The sequence below is a fragment of the Gallinula chloropus genome (assembly GCF_964237585.1).
Source record: "Gallinula chloropus genome assembly, chromosome: 11".
Taxonomy (NCBI): Eukaryota; Metazoa; Chordata; class Aves; order Gruiformes; family Rallidae; genus Gallinula; species Gallinula chloropus.
In genome coordinates this window covers 17,837,362-17,865,346 of record NC_140096.1, presented here as the reverse complement: position 1 = coordinate 17,865,346, position 27,985 = coordinate 17,837,362, and the positions used below count along the sequence as shown (strand labels likewise).

The following is a 27,985-nucleotide window of genomic DNA, read 5'->3' as shown; positions in this document are numbered from 1 at the left end:
TCTGCATCACCCTCTCTTTTGCTTAATTGCTTGTAGGAAGAATATCTTACTGCAAGGTAAAAGATGCAGGTGGGAGATTACTATTTGTATGTAAGTTAGGCAAGAAAGGTGCATTTACAACTTTCCTGCTTAAACTACCACACAAACCAGTTTTACAGAGTACGGGTCCCCTCAGAGTAAGCTTGCTTAGCATGCAAGTACACTATCTGCCTAAACTCTGCTTTTCTGATTAAAGTTTTGTATTTAATTAAAATTGTCTTTAATTAAAATGCAAATATTCTAGGACTTTAACAATAAATTGTTTACACTAGACTGAGAAACAGCCCTCAAAGGCTTTGGGGAAAAAAAAAAAGTTTCAATTGCAAGCTGTATATTCAAACTTCACTGCTCAGTGAAAATGGGTAAAGATCCTTTTTTCTCCTATTGGCCTAATCTTTTTTCAACGAATGGAAAGATATCCCAATTTGTATCTAGAACTCGCATAGAAAACAATTCCCAAAGTTATTGGCTGTTAAGCAAGTAATTAGGGCAGTTCAAAACATCTTTTGTGTTTGAAACAATTCCTTTAGCCAATTTTGCTAGGAAATGATACTGACACCACGAAAGAATTGCCAGTTAAATGAATGATACACGTAGCTCCTTCACCGGGCGATAAACATGGGCGCGTAACTGTGTGCACGCAAGGATCCATCTGCATTATCCCTTCTCCAGAAACATCCTGCTAGAGGTTCAAAAATAGCTGTTCTGTTTACAAAAGAGCACAGTTTAGATACAGCAGATATATAGTCTGTTCATCTCTTTCTTTAAACACACACGGGAAGGCTCTACAATGTAGGTTTAGATTTACGGCAAGGCAGACTATATGCTCTGAAGCATCAACAAGACTTTTCTGTATCAAGTGCTGTGACTCAAAGATGAATTATGCTTATGACCAATTTATAACCATCCTCCATTGGGAATAAAACTGAGCCCTTGTAGTTAACCTGACTTAATCTCCCAAAAATACAACTAAGAACTTCAGGAAATGTTTAAATTAGGCTTTCAGTAGTCTGGCATAATAACAAAACCTACAATTATGCATGGTTTGGAAAGAAATCCACCAACTTCCAAATCTTACACACACACACAAAAGGTAAACAGTGCTCAGAAGGTCTTATGGTTCATTAGCAAAATACTGCATTATGCTCATCACCATATCCCTGTTCAAACACTGAAAAGCAGTGATGCAAGTTAAATGAGAAAATGGAAGTAACATTTAAAGTTTGAGAAAACCACTTACAGAGGCCAGTGGAACAAATCATACAGGGGAACTTTCTAACTGGAAGTCCTAGCTAGAATAATGGTATGAATATGACCCCGATGGAAGTTACATAAAGTATCCTCATTCTCACAGAGAAATTCTTACGAAGCCTCACTTACTATAAATTTGAATTTCCTAAATTCATTGCAGATACGAGAAACCAAAATGAAATAAATTACCACAGTTTGACACCATCTCCTTCATCACAGTAATTCCAGATTTCAGTACAAAAGCCATTACTTAACTTGCACGCCGTAATTTACACACTCTTTTACACAATAATTTTTGATCCAAGAAAAGATTCATTTTCCTTTTATAATTATCTTGTGTCAAAGTCTTTAACCTTTCCATCTGAAAAGCTAGAGCTGGATTTCTTCTGGAAACATATGCCCAGAGTTCAGCTCTGCTCAGTGTGCTGCTGCCGGAGATGCTGGACATCCCCAGCCAGCAGTAGGGGAGAGCAGTCAGTAGTACAGGGCTGCAACATGAGGCAATGCCAAAAACCAAGGGACAAAGACTCCTGCTGAAAAATGCCCCACTTCTGCAGGATTCAACACTAATTTCGCAGTTTCCTAAACTTGAGGAAAGACAAATAAATAGCTATTTTTACTAGAGCACACGATCACTTAATGTTTCCACAAACAGCAGCAAAATGGCCCAAGTCCTGCCAGCTCAAACCACGTACACCAGTGAGTTAAGCTCACTGACCTAATGTATTTCTCCACTGAAGAATATATTATTAAATAAACCTTAACAAAGTGCAGTAATGTCACCTACAACCAATTATCACCAGCAGTGGGAAACACTCTACAACAAAACCATTTATTGTAATGAATAAAGCCTGTGTTCATCCATGAAGCCCTAAGTACAGTATGAGATCCACCTAAACCACAGTGGTGTGCAACTGCTACTTGATTTGCATAATTTATACAAATGAATGTAGAGTCACTAATTAGTATTTTGAGAGGGTTTCCTGGAGCCTAGAGAAGGATGGTGTGAGCCCCAGCAGCAGGAGCATGCCACGCCCAACATGGTGCCCACGCTGCAGGAGCTGGCCTCTCTCACAGGCTGGGCAGCAGAGACCTGCCAGGGCATCGCACCCTTCCCACAACACTAAGTCAAAACGTTTCACTCTGGTGCTTCTCCAATGTTACAGCAAAAATACAGCAATATTCTTATCAATTTTGGAGTTACTGTACATAGTTGCCTTTTCAAAATGGCACTTTCTAGTCATGGGTAAGAGGCCCAAGGTGGCCTGGGCAGCTGTGGTCTCCCTTTCGGGTAGGCAGCAGACAACACCCTAAAATAAAGCAGGTATACCAAAAAAAGGCCACTTGGTCTCCACCTTGACTCCCAGTTCAGCTCCAAGGCTGCCACAAACCACTTGCCCCTCCATGCTCGCAGGGCCACACACAGCCACCCCAAGCAGTGGGCTCCTGCCCCAGCCAGGCATCCCCTCTTCATGGAGGCAGTGTCAGATGACTCCGACTTTTCTCCTCCCTGGACAGGAACATCCAGCCCATTAAGTGACATTTAAAGTGAGAAACAATTTTAAGATGGAGCAAAAGGGCCTCAGACCATTATACACATGAGCTCTCTCCTGTGTTACTGGTGTCTGTGGGAAAGCTGTGATAGACCTCAATGAAAGCACAACCAGGCTCATACCATCCAAAACCCCCTGAAAGAGCCAACCTGCGGTCTGCCCCAAAAAGTCATTTCTCTGGTGCTGAGGGAGAAAAAAACAGTTAAGTCAGGCACTAACACTGATCTGAGCCTCGGGGCAGTGGTCATGATCCACGCTGAGGGACACTAGCTTCCCTGACACTACCATACACTGATCCAGCTTCACCTGCACTTCAGTTTCCTTCATTTTATGGGAATGCACATCACCACATCAAGGGCGAGAGGTGATTTTATATGACTACACATTGTGCATGGCCCTCCTTCTGGCTCAAAGTGCCCAGTAAAATGGGAAAAAATATAAAAACTTAAAGTGATACAACAACTACGTTCCCAATTCCTAAGAAAGTGCCACTCTGTTACGGGGTCAGCAATTAGCTCTTACTTCAGGCACCTTTCCTGCCTGAGGAGCTCTTTTTTATCCTGTTGCCAATTTTCTTGCTGGCAGAGGTGCGTGAGACATCTCTAGCAATGAAGTTACCTCAGTATACCTCAGTATAAATTTCCTTTTTGAGAAGTTTCAATCTCGTTTTATCAGAGACCGGTGGCTGTGCTGAGGAAAGCCTATAATGATTTTCTCTTTTTCAGGCTTATTCTAGAATTGCATCTATTTTGGGGTTTTGTTTAGATCTGTCGCAGCTTTCATACCGTTGATCATGTTGTTTTTCTAACCCGCCCTGAACATCTGTTGGCTCTTTCCGAGGCTGCATAATCCTGTTTTTTTTCCTCTTATGTATTCCACTGCTATCAGCTGGCTGTTATTCTTGTTTTTATTTTTCAGCATACATTTTATTTCTTTTAATTTAAGTAAAAAAAAAAATACTTAGAAGCACCAGTTCTTTCTGGCCTCATCTTACCCCGCACAATGAATTCATACCTGCCACTGCTTTTGTTTTGTTCTGCTGGGTTTTTTTGGGGTTTCTTGGTTTTGGGGTTTTTGTTTTGTATTTTTTAAACTGCATCAACGTAAAAAACAAATCAGCTCGCAGCAGACCTAAAGGTGGAGTGAGAAGACAATGAAGGATCTTGTTTTCTTAATGATAAAAATCAGTACTTATAAAAGATGCCAGGCTGGCAGCCCTGCAGAGAACAGAGCGCGCACCGTTTAACCACAAACCAGACGCACACACTCTCAGCAGGACCACTGCAAGCAGTGAAAGGGGAAATAACAGTCAAACCTTGGCCTCCTCTCTGGGGCTGCCAGCAAGGGCAATAATTAGTGCCAAGCGTGGGGGTGTTTTTTGTGACGTTGACACTGGGAACTGTTTGGAGACTACAATTATTTTGCATAGCCTAACAAACAGTTATCAGATGGTAACAGCTTTTGGTCACTACCAGGCTGGATGGCATTCAAACCTAAGAGAGACACGTATCTCCTCAGCCAGCAAGTCTCCTTACCCGGTGATTATAAAACAAATAAGATTTTGAGGTTGACAAGAGTCCCTTTTAGCAGCATTTGGATTATAAAATTGCTCTGACTCACTGCAGCGTATTGCTCCCTCTTAATTAACAGAGCTGAACTTTGTACATGTCTAGACTTCCTCCTGCAGAATGGCAGATTTTGGCCTTCATGAATATCATTTGAAGTCATATTATTTACAAAGCCTTTATTCATTTCAGTCATTTGTTTCAAACATATTTTCCACAGAAAGAAAAAATGCACCAACTGCTGGGCCATTTAATCCAAACTTAACAGTTTAGATGTTTTATTCAGCATTTTGAAAAGGATTGTCTTAGGGAATTTTATGTGCTGCATTTCTAATGTTAACTTTACAGATTGTAAAGTGCCTTGGGATGCACTAGCATGAAAGGCATTAAGGTATTGCAGGATTTAACCAAATGTGTATTGCACTAAAAAGAACCTTTTATGAAAGCACATACAGATAAAACACACAGTAATGTTAGTGTTTATTAAGAGATGCTCGTATTTATTTCTTAAAGCAAAACAATTTTCTTTCTCCACTGGCAAAAAAATGATCCTTTTCTAAATTAAAAAAATTTCCAGCCCAGTACCGACATAAAATTGCTGAAATTCTATACTTCATGGGAAAATTTATTTTCACATATAAAAGATTGGTCTTCAAAGAAAAAAATGGGGTTCACATGAAAAAAAGCCCTTTTTTTTTTCCCCTCAAAGAAGATAAGCGCTAGGATTTCTGGTTTGTGGGTAGGGCTTTCCCACAGCCCCCCCTTACTAGTTAGTAGTCGGAACAAATTAATTAGCTATATTAATTAGCTATTAATTGGCTACTGTCACAGAATTTTATGAGTACCAAGCAGGATGAATCATACATTTTGATCCATGCTTCCCATTGCTATCAAAAAAGTTGCATTTCAAATACAAGAAAACGCTTGTACAGCTAAATCCCTTGACACGCCTGGAAATCACAGAGTAGGGCTGTACACCAATCACTTATGAGAGGATTTAATGTCAGTGGGTGAAGTTCACCACTGCTAGGAGGAACAGCATTAACACAGACAGAGCGGCCTTATCAAGGAGAGGTGGGGTAAGATATCAGGTTTTATCTCCACCCTTTAAATGGGAGGGTGGATTTGATCTTCAACACCTCCCTCCCCATATTCCACCTTTGTAACACCTAAGTACTCAAGCTCTGTGGTCTCAATCCAGAGACTATTACAGTCTGTTAAAAAAATAACACTTGATTTTAAAAGGCCACAGCTAAAGCCCAAAGAAAGTGTCATGGATTTCAACTCTAACTAAACACAAGATCAAAATTTAAGTGCAGAATATATATAATATTGTTCCCAAAAAAAGTTACGCTGCTGGAACTCCTGTCACTGTGAAATCAGAAGAGAAGCAACAAACAACCACTGCCAGATCCACCTTTTCATTAAAATTACATTAAAAATAAAACATGGTGAAGAAAGCTAAAAAGCAGCATATGACTCCTACCAAGGAGGGAAGGATTAGTTGTCCTTTGCATTCCGAGTATGAAAGTTAATATGACAGTCACAATACATACTCAAAGCTTCAGATCTTTTTTGAATGATAGGAACATTTTCTCAAAGGCTTTCAGTTACAAAATAGCCCTCAGATTTGTTTCTCTAGAGCATCTGTAATCCGAAAACATTTCTTACAAATACAGCTGAAAGCATTCATTAAATTTATAAGTGAAAACTTTCAGATGACTGGCCTGAAATCCAGTAATATTTTCCTGTTTAAAGAAAAACAGTGGAGCTATTTCTTCCAATTACAGTGGGTCATAAAGCTGAATTAAAGGAAGAAGATACTTTTTTAGCTAATGATGCTTTTTAACTACCTATCTCCTGCCTTTCAAGTACTATGGCATTTTCAGCTGCACATTTGTTACATTTTGTTTTCAGACAACTGTCTTTTCAACCCACATTGAAAGCAAAATCAACCCACAGAACTTAAATTAAGTTTTCACTGAGGACATCGTATCCCCATCTTAGTCCATTCCGCAGAGATGGATTTCCTCGTGAAGAAAATCCAGACCACACAGGTTAGCAGGGTAACACTTGCCAAGTCACAAAGACAACACTTCAGTGTCTATAAAATGGAAATACTACTGTCTATGTATTTTACACCTGGATTCAGCCCTATTTCTCAGGTGCTTTTTGCATGCATTATTGAAAAGACAAAGGGTTTAACTGAGCAGCAAACTACACAGCAGGTTGGAACATGCAATTGTCCTCTGTGATGGACCTCAAACTGGGAAACTGGCAGCTTCCAACCCTTGGCTGCTCCCACAAACCACACTTTAATCACTGTTGGAATCCCAATACAGGTCTGGGTCTTCCTAAATACATACTCTCTACCTTTCTACTATTTCCGATCTCACAAAGAGGTCCATCAAACAAAGCTGATAGAGGTATTTCTCCTCTGTGTCACTGGATGTGCTGACACCCCTGGCTCACTGGGCTGCCAATCAAGGCATGACTGAATGTCGGTTACTTTTACTCTGATGTGGTGTAACGTACAGTTGTTACTGCAAATACAGCCCCTTATTTAAACCCAGTGTTTTGCAAACCGTGCACCTGTGTAACAGCAGAACAGCAAATCTGGGGACTCCATGAAGAGCAGTCCTGACTCCCAGATCCGATTTGCGCATCACTGACTGAAACTGCAGCCACACACAGCATCTTTTACCACAACCCCTCTCTTTGTGTTTATTTTACACTAATCACTAAAACATCACAACACAAAATGTTGTGTTATCTCTGTATCTATCTCAATATCTGTAATTACTTTCTCTTTTGCAAAAACTAGGACAGGGAGTTGTAGCCCTCAAAGATTACAGATACCCATCTTCCTAAGCCTGACTAAGCCTAAACACACAACAATTATAAGATGGTAAACAGCAGTAATTGTACACTAAATGTCTTTTTAAAGAGCCAAATGTGCACTTAAAGTTTAACTCCCACTCACTGCTGCTCTAGAACAAACAGTAAATTAGTGAATACAAAACTAAAAAGGAAAAAAAAAAGAAGAAAAAGAAAAGAAAAAGGGAAAAAAAGGCCCCGAAGCATGTTCCTCTGGCAGGAAGTAATTGTAATTTTTTTCTTTTTCCTTTTTCTTTTTTTTTTTTTTTGGTTAACTTTGTAGTCATAATGCAGGATAGATTCAATAAAGCACTACATGTAGTAAAAGCATGCGATGATCTTGTAATCCAAAATAAAGTGTAACGTCTGGTAATTACCCTGCATTGACAGAAAAGGGAGCACCTAGAGAAAGAAGCCACCCGCACCTTGCAAATGAGTCCAGCTGCATTCTAATTTCCCAACAGCCAATTTGTCACCTTACATATTTTAAAATAGGGGGTTATTTGCACCTGTACATCTCAGTAAAATGCAGCTAGTTTCACGACCATTATAAGCAACTACGGCTTCCTCTTTTCACTGGAACAGGTGGCATGCACAGGGCATGAAAGCACGCAGCTATTTTTATCCCACATGCATCAAAACTAACCGTGAGGTACCACTCCAGCCCCATTCACAGTGAGATTACAGAGTCCTGAAACTCTCTGCTCAAGCCCCACAGTAAGTTTCTCTTTGAGTGGGTGGGTGGATGGGAGATTGCTGTGGGAGTGTTAAGGGAAGAGTATTAAATAGCCAGAATGAACACAAAAGTCAGTCCTCCAGTGAGCATGATTTAGATCACAGTGGGAATCAAGTACAGGAACAAGGGGGACTGAAGTACTCCCCCTTCCTTATGGAAGTGGCCAGACCTGAGCACAGAGGAAGAACCTCACTCTGCCAATGCCTCGGTAGGCAGAGGACACTGTTTCCTGAGCTGTCGGCCTCACACAGAAACGTGATGTGTACTGGAGGGAGAAGGGGGAAAAGAATTAAACCATTTTATAAAGTAGTAAAATGTAGCTGAGAAATGACAAAAGACAACTGGTCCTGCAGCGTGCAGCAGCAGCACTGTGTTACTGGGTGACAGCACTCCTGACAATTAAAATGAAGAGGTCACATGCCCTAACGGCAATGCCGAATTATGGAATACATCAAATATACTATAAATATTCCAGCATTTCCAAAGAATGCCTGTGACATTTACCACCAGTTACCATGTTTGTTTCTTCCATGTCCATTTCCATGTCTGCACTTACAATACTGAGCATTTAAACACTCCTGTAAGTCAGGAAACACCCTCCTCTTGGGGACAAGAGTAGCGCTTTAATACTGGCACTGTTTTGCCTGGACACATGAAAGATATCTGAAAGATCTTAAAGTATCTTCCCAGCTACTAGGCATGTCCTAAACTGCCTCTAAAGCCAAGTGTACACTGCTATATCCATTTTTTCAAACATGTAGGATGAGTTGGAGAGAGACAATCTGCTCTCTAACTGGGACTCCACATCTACAGCCATTAGACTGGTTGTTGCTGCTAATTATTTTCCAACATATATTTCTGTAATGGTGTCCGGAGACTAAACAGGCCACACTGCTCTGTGCCACACAAGTATGTGACAAATGACTACACGGGGATTGTGCTGCAGTATGCAATCTACAAGAACTACTTGCCCTTGCATACAGTATCACAGGACAGGTGGGAGAAAGGCAGAAGACATTCTGAAAATCTTAAGCTCTTCTATTTTAGGAGATATATCTGAACGTTTTAAGCCTCCTCAAAATCTAAAGGCTAAAATACAGGCATTTATTTTGCGTTCAGGCATGCCTTTCCACTGAACACAGCAGCTAAGCAAACCAGCACCTGTCAAGTCTACTAAACTATTCTCTATTTAACCAGAATTTACATTTAGTTCAGTCAATTAATATAAGCCTTATCAGGTTCATGATAATTAGCACATTTATTAACAGCAGTACCAGCAGCAGAAATGGTGTCAAAAAAAGAGCTTTCTTGTAGCTCTGCTGTTACCACCAGAGACTCCTATCTGATCTTACCTGGCAATCTTCTTGCTCTTGTACGCCAAGGAGACCCACTGTGTCCCTATACCAGACATGTTACTGTGACCAGAAGCAGACTTCAGGTAGTTCCCATTCATTGATTACTTTAAGGGCTTTACACCTCATGCACTACTTGCTTTGCCAATTTCTTTTGGCTTATCCAGGGCTTAATGGTTTTAGTTGGAGGGTAATGTTGACTTTAGTTTTGGTTGTTTAGTGGGTTGTTGTTTTTTTAATTCCTCCCTTAATGTTTTATTTTAACCATGCATGTGTTGAAAGGTTTGTACAATTAGAGCTAAGGGCTGCTGGACCAAAAAAAAAAAAAAATCATTCTAATCAATAAGGGGGGGCGAAATAAATCCAATTTTGCTTTCCTTTGCTTCACAGATACTGTTAAAGTGCACATTAACATATGCAGACTCCTTAAAACAAGGATCACTTGGAAGAATCAATAAGGCCACTTTCTGGTAATTTTTTTAAGGTAGTATTTTAATGGCATTAAATGGCAGGTACAACATAGACTCTTCACACAGAAGACACCCTCTCACCTATCAGCCCAGAACTTTAAGTATTTTGACCAGAATTGTCAAATTCCAGATGACTGCTTGTACGCACACACACTTTTTTTGTGACTTTCTCTTGATCTGCAGGGTCATAAGGGTATAATTTACAATGCAGAGTAGTGTTTTAAGAAAATGGTAACTCAAAGCCTAATTGCAGATTTTTTTCCCCCCAACTTGAACTAAGCATTTTCCCTTTCTATTAGAGTAAACTCAGAACCATTAAGCCACATCATTAGTCCAAATTATTTTGAGAATAAGGTTAAAAGTTAACATTCTTTGACAAAATTAGCCACTGCTTTAACAATAACGGGAGGACTGTGCTACCCTTCACTTACCACTGTTCCTATTCAGCATTAGATAAGACCTGGAAAAAAATGAAATCCCTAAGTTGTACTGTGTGGTATATTATACAGGCGTGCAGTGCTATAAACTAAGAGTCAAATCAGCATTTCAACCTTAATTTTAGATTCCTAGGCTTTTCAATGTTCAAGACAGACTGTTAACATTAGTTTAACACTATCTGGTTTTGTAAAAGTACCTACAGAAGCAGAGACAATTTGATACAAAGCCAGCTGAACTACAATGAAGGTGTTTCCAGGCTACATTTTTAAGAACATACTTGAAAGACTGGCAGAGCAATCCAGAGCTCTGATACTCTTGAAAATTCAAAACAATGACTTTGAGTCTACTCACACACATTTAAAAAGGAAGGAAAAAAAAAAGAAAGAAAAAGAATGGAGGAAAAATGGAGACTTAAATGTCTCTAAGCAGAAGAAACATACGTTTTCCATTTCAAGTGAGAACTCCAACACTTTACTCCTGACACAATGCAGAAAGTGCTTGTATATAACCCAGCCATGCCAGCAGCGAAATGCATCTCTGGGCTGTGCAATGATCTAAGAAAATCTGAATGGGCATATGGGAACAGCTCATTTTGCAAGACCTCCAAAACCAACCTACTGATAAACACCGGAGGGTGCCTGCCTGCCTGCATGCTCGCATGCCTATTTGTTGTTATTCTTATTCATTACTGAGTCATTATTATTATTTAAGTGCCGACAATGCACTTGTGAGCCAGAACAGATGCAAAATATCCTGTGCTAATGAGAAAATCAAAGCCTTTCTTATATTAGCAATTTCATATTATAGAATCTCTTTATTTTTGCCAATAAAGCACAACAGTAATTAATACAGCAATATTTTCTTATTGTTCATGAGTAAAGCAAGTAAAACTGCTCAGATGCTGCTTTGGCTCTCCCCCCCACCAGCACAAAATACAATAAATACCATTGAAGAATTCCTATTAATACAAACAGCTGCCAAATAAAATACAACAAAAATCTCCTATAAAAGGCTATTGTCTGTTTGTTCAGAGATACAGTCAGTACTCCTCACAGAAAATAAACAGTGTGGCACTGCTCTTTCTTATTTAAATACTTATGCTGTGTCTTATTGCCATAACCATTTCACAGGATAATTTGTTAACCAAGAGCTGGGAGGTTGCACTAGTCCTGGGTGTTTTACAAAACCAGGTCCAGCACAAGCTCACGTTCTTAAACAGCAACTAGAACTGTATGTAACCAGCACATACTTTGTACCCCAACACCATGCTACTGCCCATGAGAAAGATGACGTATACTTCTACGCTGCAATAGCTGTGTACAGAGAGGATGACAGGTTGGGGCATACTCTGACAGCAGTGATGGATGGCTGCTCCAGCCTCGTGCAGCTCCAGCTGACCCCTCCAAGAAGCTAGGAGGGCAATTTGGGAAGGGTCCCGAGACACCTGCAATGCCCACCTCCCCCAGTAGCCACACACCAGCACACATGGGAGCTGTGTCTGCCTCTTATAAAAACCCATTTCTGAAGCCAGGTCAGAGATACTAGAGCTGCTTCATGTGTGCAGGTAAACGTACTGCAGGGGAAACTTAAATTTAGCTGAGAAAGAGGGCACTGTTCCTTCAGCAATGCCAAATGGAAACTACTTGCCCTCAGCAAACAAAACTCTGCATACTCCCTGGATTTGGACCCAAAAACTACAACAGAGGGTGTATCTCCACCTCAGCAAACATTACTGCTCTTTCAAGGAGCATTCTGCGTCACAGGAATGTACTCATGACCAAAACCACTTTCATGACAAGTAAAAGGGTTTTTTCCCCCCCTCAATTTCAGTAATGAACACAATTTCAGGAAAAAAAAAAAATGACTCAGCTGTGACTGTAGGGCTCGGTCAGCGGGTGCATCGCTGCTGCAGGGAAAATGGCCAGAGGCCCCACTGCCATTCCTCCCCAACCAAAGTGGGCTGGTGAATGAGACGTGATTCTTACAAGTCTTGTTCAAGAAGGTTGCCAGAGTCAGAGACAGGCCCAACCCCGTGCTGGGAGCCAAATGGGTGTAATCCTGTATTGATGCTTTGGCAACCCAAGGACCTCTGCAAGGCCAGCACAAGCCTCCCTGCCCACCCAGGCCCTACGGCTGCTCCCACTGCATTTGCAACCAAAGCCTACAAGCGGCTCCCTGCTCTACAGAAGCAGCTGACTACACATTTTATATCAAAATACTCCTACTGAGTTAAAGTATGTGGGAAAGGGAGCCAAGATTGAAACACCAGAGCCAGTAAAACTGCAACATGTACCCACAAATGAAAATGTGAATGAAGAAGTTACTTCCTACCAAGTCCCCAGAAGGAAGAACCGAGATCCTCACAATCTGCTTGTCTGACTAAAAAGGCAACTAGAAGAGCTGGACACTACCACTCTTGCTCAGCATCAGAAACCAAGAGAACCTCATGTTCAGAAGACTGTTTCTGGCCCTAAGCACTTAATGGGATTAAACAGAAATGGCAAGAACCTTAACCGTAAATACGAAAACATGTAGGAAAAGATCATCTGCTGCTTGGACTTTAAAGGTCTACGTGAAAACAACTGCCATTTGTAACAGCAACATCCTGTCAATGACACATTTAAACAAAAGGAATAACATACACAAACAGAAAGCCAACATTCCAGCAACAGTGGACAAACCTGCCTAAATTTGTAATTTTCAATTCAATATTTAGCTTAATAAAACCAACAACCACGCGTTTCCATCAGAAGAATGGTTTAAAAACCACTGGAACAGAGGAATGACAGTTGGACAATTCCATCAACCCTGACAATTTACATTTAAGTTCAGAGGAATGTCCGAGCTTCACATCCTCTTGTATCAGCAGTAAGTCAACACGTGCTTATCATTAGGCATGCACTTGCATCCACTGACGTAGGCACACTCACAGCAAAGTACTGCGCGTACTTAAATACCGTACTCAGCCTGGCCAGGCATACACGCCTGGCCACGCTGCTAAAACCCAGCGCCTTCAGAGTTTTGACAGTAACCTCTTGCCACATCCCTCATTTGTTCCTGGCTGGGTGTCTTCTGTGTCAGAATGTTTATAACCCCTCGTATTACCCCCCTCAAAGCTGTGATGCAGTCTTAACCACAACTTTGAAAACATACTGCCATTGTAATATACAAACATGTAGAGAAGATATACACACTCAGACACACCAGGGGATAAAACAGACTGGGAGGAAATGAGGAACTTTATGTTACTGTCTTTTCTAATGAGATAGAAAGTGGCAGATGTAAAGATTTCATTCAACCGACAATCTCTTTTATGATATGAATAAACTACTAAACCAGATTTAATCCTTTATAAAAATCAGATTATAAGAAGCAGACAAAATCACAACTTTATTCAATACGCCATTTTATCCAGTGTGACTAATGCATTATTTGTATGAAGTTAAAGTGGAGCGTTGGAAAGCTATGAAATAAATCAAATGCTCTACTTTATGTAATCTTAACAGACAGATCCCATTAGGATTCTACTATGCATAGCTGTTGGTTAAAATCATTGACCAGTATCCTTATAAATTAATCAACTGAGGTAATGCTGGCTTGGCTGTCATCATTTGCTCCTAATCTACATTTAGAATTCACTTCAACTTTTCAAGCCCTTTGGAGCAGGTTTATCAATCCTCTCGCCCTTGCTTCAGACACCCACCTAACCATTAACTGTTTACAAAGGACCTGGTACAATGGAACTGTATCATTTATGTTCCTTTTCTCTCCACAGATAATAGAGCATATATTGACACTGCATTATAATTAGTTAGAAAGACATTAAAGCTTAACCAAACATTCCAGCCTGCCTCAATTTTTTGATGAGACCTTTTATCATTGAAGTTGAATTTGCAGGTAGACTCTGTGTTTACACAAGTGAGAATCATTACAAAATCTAAAATGACCCTGATGTGGTTGGAACCCAGCTAGCAGAATACTCTTGGTTATAGATACAAGGGAGAAAAAAAAAGCCGCCTAGATATCAGGTTATTTGTGGAGCTCTAATGTGTTTTCAAACATACAACTTCTGTGTTATGTCTGTGTATTTTATGCAGTTTCTAGTCGTGTTTGTTAGATGTCTGCCTGTCATGTATTGCAAGATTCATGAGCAGTCTACTACCAGGCTAAGTTCTCACACAACAGCTTGTCTTGGGTAGCGGGGAAAGAACCAGGCAGAGTGAAGTGACAGGAAATTGTATTATTTATTATCCTGATGAGGATAACACCTAGTCATGGTCTACAATCCAAATGTGTTCCATGTCCCACTCTTGGGGCTGTATGATTCTGAATAAGCACACACAGGTGTATTCCTACACAAACATCAAAATCCTATTTAATTATGTTCCCTTATCTATGACCCCTCTACATGCATGTTAAAGAACAGTCAGTTTGGTCAAGGGCTCTTTAAACAGAGAAGGAAAGACTGAGCAGTAACAAAAATATCACAATAAATTGCATAAGTTTCTGGAGCTCTACCACAGAGTAGTTAAAAGTCATCTCCAGAAACAGAGTGAGAAAGCAAAGGAAGCTCTGGCCGAGTACGTTTTATAGTTTACTAAATCAATTAAATACTTCAACCTACTGCAGTAGCCTTTGGCTTAGCCCTCTAGTGGAGCTTGACTGGCCCACAGATAAATATCAAAGCCATGAAGACAACACTTTGAAGTATGTATGTTACTAAGTTTGCCTAAACTGCCTTAAAATGATACACAGGATTTAATCAAAATTCATTCTTCCCTCCAAAAGCCCATCGTTAATTTCAGAACCAAATTCCACCAACACGTATGTTGGTATCTATTAACACATATGTGCAACTACCTCCTGCTTTTCTGGGACATAGACAGCAAAACCAATTGATGTTCTTTATTTTCCCTTGAACCCTGAAAGAAGGGATAGTCAAACAAAATTCTGTCTCTTTTTTGTTTTTTACATCCCAAAGATGCACTCTTCCCAGCGCTTGCTGTTCGCAATGCAGTAATTTGTATCCCCAAGTGGTATAAATAGAAAATATGTTCAGTCTAATAACATATGTGAAGAAAACTCATGCCCAGGGTTAACCAACAAAGCGTCTGTCTGCTAGAAACAAAGGCAGCTGACTCAAAGAGCAACAATGCTTCTGAAAAAGTGTGGATGTACTACTCAGTGAAGCGTCCAAGACATGACGTTTACTTAAGCTACAGCTGCATATACAAAGCTTTGCTATAAGACCCGGGAAATGACAAGTCTTCTGGAGTAACAAGATCATTCTGTCTCCAAAAGGTTCATGGCTTTCACTGTCCAGATGAGAACAGGGTAAGTTATATAAAATATGCACAGTGTAAATAAATTCTGTCCTTCAGAAAAAGTTTTCTCCGCTTTGATTACCTTTTCTTCCAGATATGCTCTGCCCATAACCTACCATTTCTCTCCACGGGTTTGCCTTTCTCCTACTAATGTATCTGCCTACGTTCCTGTCTTGCTCTATCACCATAAACATTCATAAGCATTAAGGGACTTAACCTCATCACACCCCTGCGGAATAGGAAAATATACCCATTGGAGTGGGCAAGCACTGAACTGGAACTCAGCTGACAGCAGTCCTAACCAACACCAAGTCCTTCTACAAGTCACTCTGCTCCTCTTTCCATTCTCCCACATAGAAGGAGGGGTTATGGCAATGGCTTCTCCACAAAAATGCCTCAGTGTACCAGTAGGACTCTGTGATGTTATTTTTCCCACTTTACAAAAGGAGGTAAAGCAGAGACACGTAAATCAGCATCGCCTGAGAGGTCTTTGGCCAGAAATGTCACCCCATTTTTCTAAACATTTGTCTGATATAATCAGCACAAAAGTTGCATCCAACACAGGATCTCAAGGCATAAACTGTGCCAAAGACAATCTGCGTCAACAGTTTGCTCTTCCTGTAGGTAATGCAGTACAAGCAAGCTACTCAAGGATTGCACAGCTAGAGTGAAGTCCAGAGGAGAGAAAATGCCAAAACCAGTTCCCAGCTGACCCAGAAGATAAAGAAGTGAAAAGAAACATCAGATACAGGTAATGGCACAGCTGGCTCTTCTCTTATACTTTCCACCTGAACGAAAAAAGGCACATTACTGAAGATGTAAATATTGTTACCCCATTTTGACAGACACAAAGTGACTTTCCAAGGGCAGTAAAGCAGCTAGTGGCAGCACCAGGAAGAGAATCCATCTTCTACTACGAAGCATATGTTCACCTTGGTTTAGCTAACTGAAAAAAGACAACTCCTCTGCCAAACATCACCAAAAAAAGCAAGCTCCTTCTCCAAGCAACCGCTACCCTCAGCCACTGGCCAATGCCTCAATCCCTTCACCTACCCCTCTTCAAAGGCTCAGTGAAGACAAATGGGCCTTCCAATGTGCAATGAAGCATAAAGCCATGAAAATCAAAGGGCTGCTTTTTGAGTAAATATGAGTTCCAAAGCCATTGTCCTTTCCCACAGAGAAGATCTATGAAAATGCTTACTATAGCATATGCACAGTATTCTTTACAACTCTGCCTCCCTGCTGACCACCAGCCCCAGGGCCCAGTCCGCTTCCCATGACAATCAGCTTCACCACACCCACTGACTTGTATTGGAATTCTTTCAGGGACCCTAACTAATGAGTTTTTAAACACTTGTAGACAGAGGAGATAATTCCTCATCATTATTCTTCATAGGAAACACCAGGAAGAATGTCGTTCCATTGTTCTAGGGGAAAGAAACTGGAAGAAAAATCACCCCTGCATTCGAAAGAGCAGCCCAAAGTTTTTATCCACAAATTGGCTGCCCTGAGCTACGGGCACCTTACCTGAGAGTTTGGGACAGGGACCTAGAAAGTGTGCAACCTCCTGAATTAAGCCCTCTGAAATAATTTCTCGCTCTGACCTCTATGCAAAGAGGTCTACAATCAACAGGCATATGTATTTTTCCAAGCCTTGAATACTAAACTTGCAAACATAAGCATGGCTCCTGAGAGCAACACAGAAACAGGCTCACCTAAGCACCCTGTTACTGCAGGATCTTAGTTTCTCTCACATCATGAGACTAAAATAAATGGGAACTGGCAACCTTAATGACATTTTATATTTCCTGATTTTATATTTAAAGTGCTGCATTTGCTTTCTGCATTGCAAGTTATTTTGCTTTTGTCTTCACAAGTGAAATCTTGACCTAAACCAGTGATACAGTAAAGGATGGAAACCGATTAAGTAGACCTGTGTAATGGATTGTTACCCTTGGACCTAAAATATTTTAAATGAAAAACATTCCATTGTGAAGCCACCTTCTCAGCACAGATCACAAGTCACGAAATACTGCTCTGGTTTTACCCAGTCTTACTTTCAGGTGTTCATCACGCTGTAGGATCCAGACACCATCACCTATCATACAGGCCTACACTTGAATGACCAAGAAGAAAACTTTTAAACTGTGGTCAAGCCCTGAGAATAGCCCATGTGAAGTGTCAGAAGGAAAATGCACTAGTCTCAGTAGTAAGACATCTGCTGGTTTGAGCCCCAGGCACTGAAAGCAATGTAGAGCTACAGAATTTAGTTATTCCACACCATGTACACCCACAGCAATACAAAAATAGCTATTATAATACTTGTCAAAGGAACAACTGAGTGATTTTTAACTTGGTGCTCTATCTCGTTTTCCTCTTTGCTGGTTAATACCCCACCCCTATAAAAACATATAATTATGAGTGGGCTATTCATGTCTTACTATAACTGGTAGCACCATGCAGCATCTGAGTCAGGGATCTGAATTGCTGACTGCGGCTCCTCTCTGAACAAGGCTTACACATTGTACGTAGTAAATGCCATTCCCCTGTTCTCTCTGTCACCTACAGTGAAAATCAGCTTCCAGCTGTGGCACCTCAAACTTTCCTCAGACCTAACCATCTCAAATAATCTGGAATAAGGACATGTCAATAATCTCCACTAAAAAACACAGGGTTTAACTGCTGAGGTCACACAATGAAAAAAATCCAGAAGTAAGAATTTTCTTCTCTTGGTGGTTTGATTTGAACACATCCATAAAGGGTCGTTAAAATGTGATAAGATTTACAGAAGAGACTACTGACTAGGCCTTTGTTTAAAAGTCATAATAATTTATGGTATGGATCTGCTACCTAGAAGTTGAAAAACAGCCTCTTCGTGATAAAACAGCTTCTAACAGCTGGGAAGTTAACTGCAGGAAGTTTTGGGTTATTCCTTTACCTCAGCTCTCTAGTTCCATATTACTTTTTCAGCACTAGGAGCTCAAACTTGTAAACCCATCATGCTGACCACACTCAACAGGAGTCTTGCTGAAATTAAGGAGCAACTTGCAATTCTTTTCAAGTTTCTGCGAGACTGGGCTCCAGTACAGAGATGAGGTTGTTGGAACAACCCCCCTGTCTTATTGTCCAGAATCTTAAATCACAGACTGAATATCACATGCCCTTTTGCAAGAATTTTTGGTCAAGCAACTGTATCATTAGAAGTTATCCAAAATGGAGCTTAAAAGCTACTGACACACACATTGCCTTCCTTCCTCTCATTTTTTATCTCTGCAGTTGCCCATTCGTCAGGAGTAACGTACCTTCTGACCTCTGACCACAGCTATTAGAATAATTTAAACAAATATTTTTATTATAAAGCATTAATACAGAACATTGAGTAACAATCAAAGGATGAAAGAGCTGTCTTTTTGAGTCACTGTTGTGACTTCCTGACTACATTATATTACAAGTTGTCTGGAAGGTTATACTAACTTGACATATTACTGGATTTACTATCCTCTTTTTCAATGCTTAAGAAAGAATTCATAACATTGCAAAACCCAGAGTTGTGGCACAGTTTCAGTTTGCAATGTTAATAGATGTTTGATGGCTTTATAAAATCTATTCTCTTAACTGCAACCAAGAGAAAAGATTCCAGCTTTCCTCTTCATTTCTCTTTCTTTCTTCTCAAAAGAAAGGCAGTAAATTTGAATTAGGTTCAGAACTGGGCGCTCTGAATTTTTTCCACATGCACAGTGTTAGGTGTGTTGCTGATCCTGGTCATTAGAGTGCTGCTCCATATTTCACGGAGTCTGCATTTTAGCCAAACCAGGGTCAAACCCAGCACTCTTCCAAGTCAACTGGGAGCACCTCAATTGATGTCACTGTTTACTAGCTCAGGCCCAAGCTGGAGAAAGCCATGGGTACTTGATGGCATTTATTGATTATATACATTTAACAAGCAACCAAGAACCCAATCCTTCAGGTCTTCTACACAAAGAAATTCCATTACCTCAAACTAAAGGCACCAGGGAAATACAGGATGGGTTCTAGCTGTTCAGATGCTCGTTCCACACAGTTTATGTGTTTGTTGTATAAAATATCTCCTACATGTCTTTTAGGGTTTTTTTTTTAATGAGATTTAATATTTGTATTTTGTATTTCTTTGTGTCTGCTCAGGTATTTGTGTAGTCATGGAAAACTGCTGATAGATGCCCGCTACACAGTAAAAATCAGCACCGGCTTCCATTACTAAATGAATGGACAACTGGGGGTCTCATCATTAATAAAACATGCTGAGCATATTGGGAGTGATCAAAAATGCAGTTCAGTAAAACGTAACTTGAAATCAGAGTTGTTTCAACAGGACTGCCTGTGTGCTTAAAACTACCTACCTGCCTATCAACCCTGCTATATTATGACCCACGTCCTTTGTCTAGGTCTTAGAGCAAACTTTGTCCCATCTGGCACAATGGCAATTTTGCTTGACTCCAGTGATAACATCACGTGGGCCCATAGCACAAAAAGCATCACAACACTCCTTCCATGAGCCATGAGCTTACTGTCTCGGTCATAAGAAGTTCAACAAGACCACCCCTTTTTTTTCCCAGAGATCATTTAGTGTATTTAACTTAACACTTTCCAGAACATCACATTCTCTCCTTAAATTATTTAGTTAAATTCCACATTGCGCAGAAAGTCTTGTCAGACAGACAAAAGGAATAATCCAGGACTGATGGACCTGCACCATAGCACCATCTCTTCCTCAAAAAGAAAATCCCAAATACTGTAACTGGCACTCCCATACAAAGTGCCTAAATGCTCTGAATCTCTAGCTGGCTTCAGAATAGCTGAACAGCATCTGAAGTATCTACTCTCCATCCCAATTTGTGTATTTTAAAAGTCATTAAATTCTTGAATGAATCATTAGGAAAACAATTCAAATGCTGTTAAACTGATAGTAATTTTGCCTTATAGGATAGATGTGAGCTTAATGTTCACAAACGGCCAAATTCTTTTAAGATTTACACTCCATGGAGTTCAGTATCAGCCAGGGAAGAATTACTAAATCAGGATGTACTTCAACTACAGGTTTTGGCCCAAGACTATTTTTGGTCTTCCTCAGCTGCTTGTTTTGACAGCATCTAATCCACCTCACCCACCCACCCACCAGCAGCCACACAATCCATCCATTTACACTTTCAAAGCAAATTGAAAATGAAACATTTTCAAATAATTACTCGGGGACGTCTGCAATACAAGCCCAAAAAGGAACTGCAATTCCACTGTAATATTTCTAAAGAAGAAGGGGAGGAGGGGAGAAAAACATTACAGAAACCCATTCAAAACTGTGATTTTCTCCTTTACTAATGCTCTCACCATCACCCAGAAAAAAAATAATAATTTAAAACCCCAATGTAATTCCCAAAGAGCCTATCTACACCATTTCACACATTCCCAGCAGAAACACAACCCTGCTTCCACGTTCAGAAGACTTTTCATTTAGTGAGCTATTACAGACGCTGGTGAAAGCACCGTAACTGAGAAGGTCTTCTGCAGAGGGACGAGGCAAAAAAGGGGGGGGAAGGGGAGCACTACCCAGGGCTGGAACTGAAACAGTTCACCTTTGTCTGGAGAGCAGGATCACCCCCTCCAGGTTGAGGGCCAGGCTGGAAGCACAGGCTGCTGTGGCACGCGGGATATTTCTGCACTCGTACAGGAGAGGAACCTGGCCCACAGATGGCCTGTTCTCAGCTTTGTCAGCCACAAACAGACCTTTGAACTTTCTATTTATATAACAGTTTAGTGAGTTTAAGCCTCTTCCTGTATAACTGGCAGTTTGCTGGTTTTGCTGTAATTAGGCTACTTGTGATACATAATATAAAAAAAAGAAAAAAAACAACCCAAAAACCCAACACAAGAGGCTGGTTTCTCTGCAGCGAGAAGTCTTCCTCATCACAGCCACACAGCTACGACCACGCTCCTGACCTGCCCATCTCATTTCTCTTCCCCAGGTTTTATTTTATACACCTCATTTTGCATTTTCCCCACCAAGTATTTTCTTGGCTTCCACTTTTTTTTTTTTAAAGATTGGAGGACTTAAAAAACATTAATACTAATGACAATAAAGATAACACAAACCATGAATCTCTCCACCTTTGTTTGCGTTAGTGAGGAGCTATATATTCTGGGGTGGTTGGGTTGTTGTTGGGTTTTGTCGTTTCCCAGCTGCTGATTAATGGCACCACCTTACTCCGTAAGCAGGTTCAAATCTAGCCACACGGTCCCAGGACGCTTCAAGATTTCATTTACTTGGTTACCACAGACAAGCATGGAAAGTGATTTAAAAGATGAAATTTGATTTTTAACAGCAAGTGGTCCCCTTGGTGCACACAGGCATTCAAGCTTTTCATTATATCCATCTCCCTTCCTTTCTCCCTCATCGAATGGCTCATATTAAACGCAAGCCCAGGTGAACGCTTCTTATTCATCCAGGAATCACAGCAGACTTTAGCTTTGGCCCTTTCACCTCTGCCAGAATTTAGATTAATTTAAGTGGTTTTGTTGGGGTTTTTTCAGCTGTTTAAGTTTGGCAAAACATCTACTGGTGTATCTGTAGCCGTATTTTACACATTTTGCCCAAGTGTTAACAAAAAAAACCCCACACAAACCCTCGGCTACCCTTTCAATGGCATCCTTGAAGGTTCAATGAAATCTCATTCTCGTGCCACCGTGATCTCTCCTAACATGGGAAACTAAAGGGCTGATTCTGCAGCCTGTATCAAGATAAAGTTCCAACTCATCATCCCGAACGCCCGGTGAGAAGTTAAGCACACGTGCAGCGGCAGCGCACGCCGGGCCTCTCACCATGTCTGACAAAACGTGTTTCGAGAAGCAACACAAAGACACACCTCCCCTGGAGAGGAGGAAAAGTTAGCTGTGTTCTTCCCCATTGGTCCCAAACTTTTGCAAAGTCATTTCCTGATACGATGGCAACGCATCGAAAGTGATACCTTCACACCTTTTCGTCGGATGAAAAAAAAAGTAGTAATTATCTCTTTCTGAGCTATAAATATTTTTAATATGTATTTCTCAGGCTGTGTTTCTGTTGTACTCTAAATACAGATAATATACATAAACACCCCCACACAGGCAGTAGGCCTGAGCTTGCCTTCTTGGCTATTGCAACACAGCTCAGCAGAAGTTTTTTGGGGTTGGGAGGCAGGCAGAAGAGGGTCTCTAATTGCCTTACACTGGTGGAACGTTTTACAAAGGCCAGCTTACACACAGGAGGAAGGAGGTCAGTTTCAAAACAAGCAGCAGCAATTCACACATCATATTATATACACCTATTTGTAAATATTATGAAGTAACTATAGCCTACTGGAAACAGAGACAAAAACTAACAAACCCTGATGGGTGTGCAGAGAGGATGCACGCCTAGCATATTACATATATACACATATTTATGGGCAGATGAGCTAAATTCAATTCTGCTTAAGCAAGGCAACTACTTGTCAGGGACAGAAATCTACACGTATAATACAATACAGGTAATGTTTGGGTATACATGTAGATTGTGTGCCTAAATATTATATGCATGTGCACTTGAATGTACTAATTGGATTATTAAAAGCTAAATCCAACTTGATCTCCGCAGCAAGTAACTGTGTGTGAATGCCTGTGCATGCAGAGAGTTTGTGCAGATATCAAATACTTTGGTTCAAAGTAAAAACCTTCTTTCCTCATGGACCCTAAAACACTAAATCAAATAAATTTCACTGTACGAAAGCAAGCAAATAGAATTTCTAGAACGAGTGGCAGTATGTTCATCTTTTTAGAGAAAAAAAGGAGGCATGAGAGTTTCTTTCTTTCTTGATGCACATCTCTAAATCCACATAAAACCGGAGTCAAATGAAAGTAAGTTATTAAGCAAACATTAAAACTCAATACCTATAATGTGCTTAGTATTTGAACTACACCCACATATTGGGTTGTAACAGCTTCTATTAAATTAATGATGTTACCCACACTATAAATTAGGCAAATTGTATGCAAATATTATTTGAGTCGTAATACGGTGGTTATCAGTTGTCTGAAAAATAAATTAGTGTAGCAGAGTACAGATAGTGCGGTAGAAGCATAATATTTAATTGAGCACTAATTTTATTGTGATTATTACTTTTAAATAACAACAGCATGGTTATTAAAAGACGTGATACAATGGGTTTATGCAGACCTGATAAAACATGCGCACGATCCAAAACCCCTGCTTACAGATTAATATTGATACAGCGTAATTTACGGTCCCAAGGATTTACTCCAAATTGCTGTAAACCAGAACATGACAGGTATTTGGTTCTGATTATCCTGGATTTGCAACCACGGCTGCAAGACTGTTTGGCAAAATTATAGTTATTAACCAAATATATTATCTTTTATCATAGACGTCCCTTTATATTATCAGCAAAGTAAGCCCTCTGCAAAGCACGAGGTCCAAATGCACATGCATACACACATCTAATCCGGGTGACATTTAGAGATTAGGATCACGAAATACAGTATTTTAGTCTTTCTCTCCCTGGCAAACCGCACTCCAGCCTAAAAGCATTTCGCACAGCTGTAACCAGCCCACCGAATTTCACCGGGTGCAGTTAAAGAACTACAACTACATTTGCTGGGTGATAAAGTGAAGGGAGAGCCGATGAAAACAGTCGAAGAATAAACACAGACTCGTTAACCAGCCGGGGAAGCGGCTGAATACCTACCGAATTCTAACTTTCCCGGTTACTTGTTACCCCTCGAAAATTCCTTAACATTCACTTTGGTAACAAGTTTATAATGCACTGAAACAGATGCACCGACCTTTCCAAGGTGTGCACCTATTTGCAGAGCAATACAAACCTAGAATTTCACTCTTATTATGAAAAAGGAAAAGGAAAAGAAAGAGACAGAGAGGAGGAGGAAAAAAAAAAAGAAAAAGAAAAAAAAGACCTGTTCTAATATCACGGGGACCGATCCTCCCACTTCCAAAACTAACTTCAATAACGCTTCACCCAGCATCGGAAACCAGCAAAAGCAGCAGCAGAAACCCCCACAGTGGACAGGGCTGCAGTTGAACTGTGCCACACAACAAAACTACAGTTGCGTTTCTCCCCGCGAAGGAAACATTGTCACTGACAGCGGTAAACACACCAGGAGCGGAGCCGCGATCCCGGGGAAAAACATCTCCTCTCCGCGCCGCTTCCCTGCCCGGGGAGGGGGGCTGCCGGGGCTATTTCAGCCGGCACCCCGGCACGTTTCGGCGCTTCCCCTGCTTCTCCTCCCCCTCCAACCAACTTCGCCCCCGGCAGCCGGGCGGACCGCGAGGTGCTCCCCACCAGCCGGAGCCGGCGGCGCGGCTGCGGAGCGACCGCGGAGCGTGGCCGACCCCGGCGCGGATCCCTGCGGGCGCAGCGCGGACCCGCTCCCCGGCGGGCACCGGGCGTTTCGCCCCTCAACAAAGGCTAAGGCACCGGGGGAGCGAGCAAGGAGGAAAGGAAGGAGGCAGCTGTTAGCCGGAGAGGAGCGGCGAGGCAGAGGAGGGGAAGGGGGGGGGGGGAAAGCCACCCAAAACCCAAACCCCCCGCAAAATCCCCCAAGAAAACCTACCACTGCTGCTCTAAGTCCCAGTCCCTGAAAAAGTCGAATAGGTCCATAACGATCTGGTGGGGGGACTCAAAGAAGTGGTGCCCCCTCCCCGCCCCGCGCCGAGCCGAGGAGCACCGAGCCGAGCCGGCGCGGCTAGGGCTGCCCGGCCGGCATGGGCAGCGGCGCCGCGGGGAGCGGCGGGGCCGCGCGGAGCCGCCCGGGGCTCGCGGAGCGCCGCCGCCGCCGCCCGCCGCCAGCAGCGCGGCGCGGCGCGGCTGGCTGCCTGGCTGGGAGAGGCAGGCACGGCGGCGGCGGCGGCCCTGGCGCACGCACACACACACACACACACACACTCGCACACCGCGAGGGGAGGAGCCGGGGCGGCCCGAAGCCGCGGCATGGAGCCGCCGCGGCAGCACCGCCGGGATCTGGCGGAGCCTCGCAGCCCCCAGCCCGGGCGCGCGGGGAAGTTTTGCGGGGAAGGGGAAACAGCGGGGACGCGGGGAGCGGCGCGGCTCCCGCGCCCGGGGGTCGTCTGAGAGGGGCCTGGCTGGGCTCGGAGAGGGGGGAGAAGGAGGTAAATAAACCGGTACCTATACTTTAATCGCCAAAGCCAACTCGTGGGAGAGAGCAAACCGGACTCCGCGGACGCGGGAGGTGGCGTAGACGTGACACGGACAACGCTCCCGATCAGCCTCGCTGGGAGAGATGGCAGGGAAGGGGGCAGAGGAAAGCACAGGCCGGGTAGCCCTGGGGCACCGGCCGAACAAGAAGGGTCCTCCGGCCCCCTCCTGGGGTTTTGCTCCAGCTGAGCAGCGTCTGCTCTCCAGCTGGGACAGCAGCCCTCTGGCCACCTGCCTGCTCCATGAGTAATGGGAAGTGGCGCGGCTCACCTGTGGCCATCAGGCAGGACAGGATGGGGCACCCTGAAGTGCTCCTGCAGAGACCATCCCACCCCCACCTACCCCATGGTGAGGCCAAGCAGGTGTCCCAGGCTGCCCCACACATGGCAGAAGGGGGAAGACGGCCGCTGTGCCCTCCATACCCCAAATGGAATTATTTCCTACCCAGGTTCACGTGCTCTGCCCCACACACCTTTGTATCCAGCTGCCTTGTCAACAGAAACTATCTTATGATTTTCCACATCCAGTTCATAAATCCAACATTCCAAACGCACGCACCCACGGACCAAACATGTACATACATTGGTATTGCAAAGACATGACCAAGGCTATGTGCATTTCTACTCTGGTTTTTCACAGGACCAGTCACATCCTGAACTTCCCCGCATGCCGGTGAGTCCCAGGGAACTGGGTGCCAGTGAAGTTTGAAATGAGCTGTGTTTTGGTGGGGCCCATCTCTACAGCCATGCCCCAGCCCTCGGAGGTTCACGTAGCCAGTCACAGCAACCAGCTCTGCAGCCACAGAGACCAGGCTCCTGTGCACCCTCTAACAGAAGCATCTTTCTGGGCTTCCTTAGAATTAAAAGACAAATCCAAGATCACAAAGTAGATCTGTGGTGGAGCAGCTGATCTAATGGACATTTTTTGTCTTCCTAAGGAGTACACAACTGTTTTATTATCACCATTGGGTTAAAAATATTGCTGAGGAAAAGCTGTGGAACCGTTATCAGTGGAAGTCAAACGTGACAGACTTCATCGTCTTAGCTGGGGCTTTGCTGCAAGATTCGTATTTGCATCGTGTGTCTTGTGGGCACCCAAAAGGGAGGGAGCTGAGGCACGGCTGCACTGCTGACAGTCTGCGCTCGCACCCAGCAAACCCAAAGCACTGCTCCCTTCTCTGCTGTGGGCAGGCAGGTGTGCACAGCATTTCCTTTTCAGCATCTCGCTTTTCTCCACAGACAAACACACTGCACTGGGCCTCCAGCTTTGAAATATCATGAGTCAGGCCCCTCTGTTTCTTTTTCCTATTTTAATGTTGTTGGTGGTTTTTAAAGTCCCATTCAGAATCATACCTTGTGGTCCATACTTTGAACCAACAGGCAAGGGGGGCGGGGTGTGTCACGTTTTCAGATCTTTTCTCCAAAAACAGGTACAGAGGGAGGTAGGTTTTTGGTGGGGGGGCTGGGGGTGGGGAGGTAGGGGGGGTGATATTTCTTTTTAATTGCTATTAGTAAAAGCTTGCTCTGCCACCTGATCACTTCCATTCAATAACTCACCTGTTTTCAATATCTTGAGCTTGAACCATTAAACTCAACCACAGGATGCACTAAAAGCATTCCTCACTGGGCCTTGCAGGAGCTGCCTGCCTCACACCCTGGTTACACCCGTGCACCCAAAGGGTCTGCAGCAGCAGGTGCTCCTATCCAGCAGAGAGAAAATCCCTTCCTAGGTACCAGTACTTTCACTTTCTTAAATTAAACCCTTTTCAGTTCTTCAGAAACTAGCAGAAGGTGCACAAAACAGCTCCAGAAAAAAGCTTCCAGAGCTCATTCTAGCAAAGATAATTGGGAGGCGGAGGGGGCAGATGCTACAAGTAAACCTGCTGTTCCCATCAAGGCCAATAGTAGAGATAATCCCTCTCCTCAGAAGTTATGCTTGGCACCTGGAGCTCACCAAACACCCCACACTCTCAGCTGCATGAGAAAGTTTGTGCATGAAATGCCTTTTGCGATCAGGTTTCAAACCACCCAAGGACGTGCCTGAGCATCACCACTGCCGACCCCCAGCCAAGCCTCCGTGGGGCCCAGTGCTGGACACGCTGCCTGCTGCCACGGAGCTGATGGGAGGGTGCCTTCACCGTGCCTC

General features: G+C 42.6%; 1 protein-coding gene across 1 annotated transcript in view; it reads right to left on the bottom strand.

Moving 5' to 3' along the window:
• Window positions 1–25,285, bottom strand: part of AFF2 (ALF transcription elongation factor 2) — a gene marked incomplete at its 5' end in the record, with an annotated part of 336,961 nt that extends 311,676 nt beyond the window's left edge. Inside the window, one exon of the mRNA XM_084269157.1 lies at window positions 25,239–25,285. Coding sequence (XP_084125283.1) covers window positions 25,239–25,285 — 47 coding nt within the window. The remainder of the gene's footprint in view (window positions 1–25,238) is intronic.
• Between the last annotated feature and the right edge of the window lie 2,700 nt (window positions 25,286–27,985).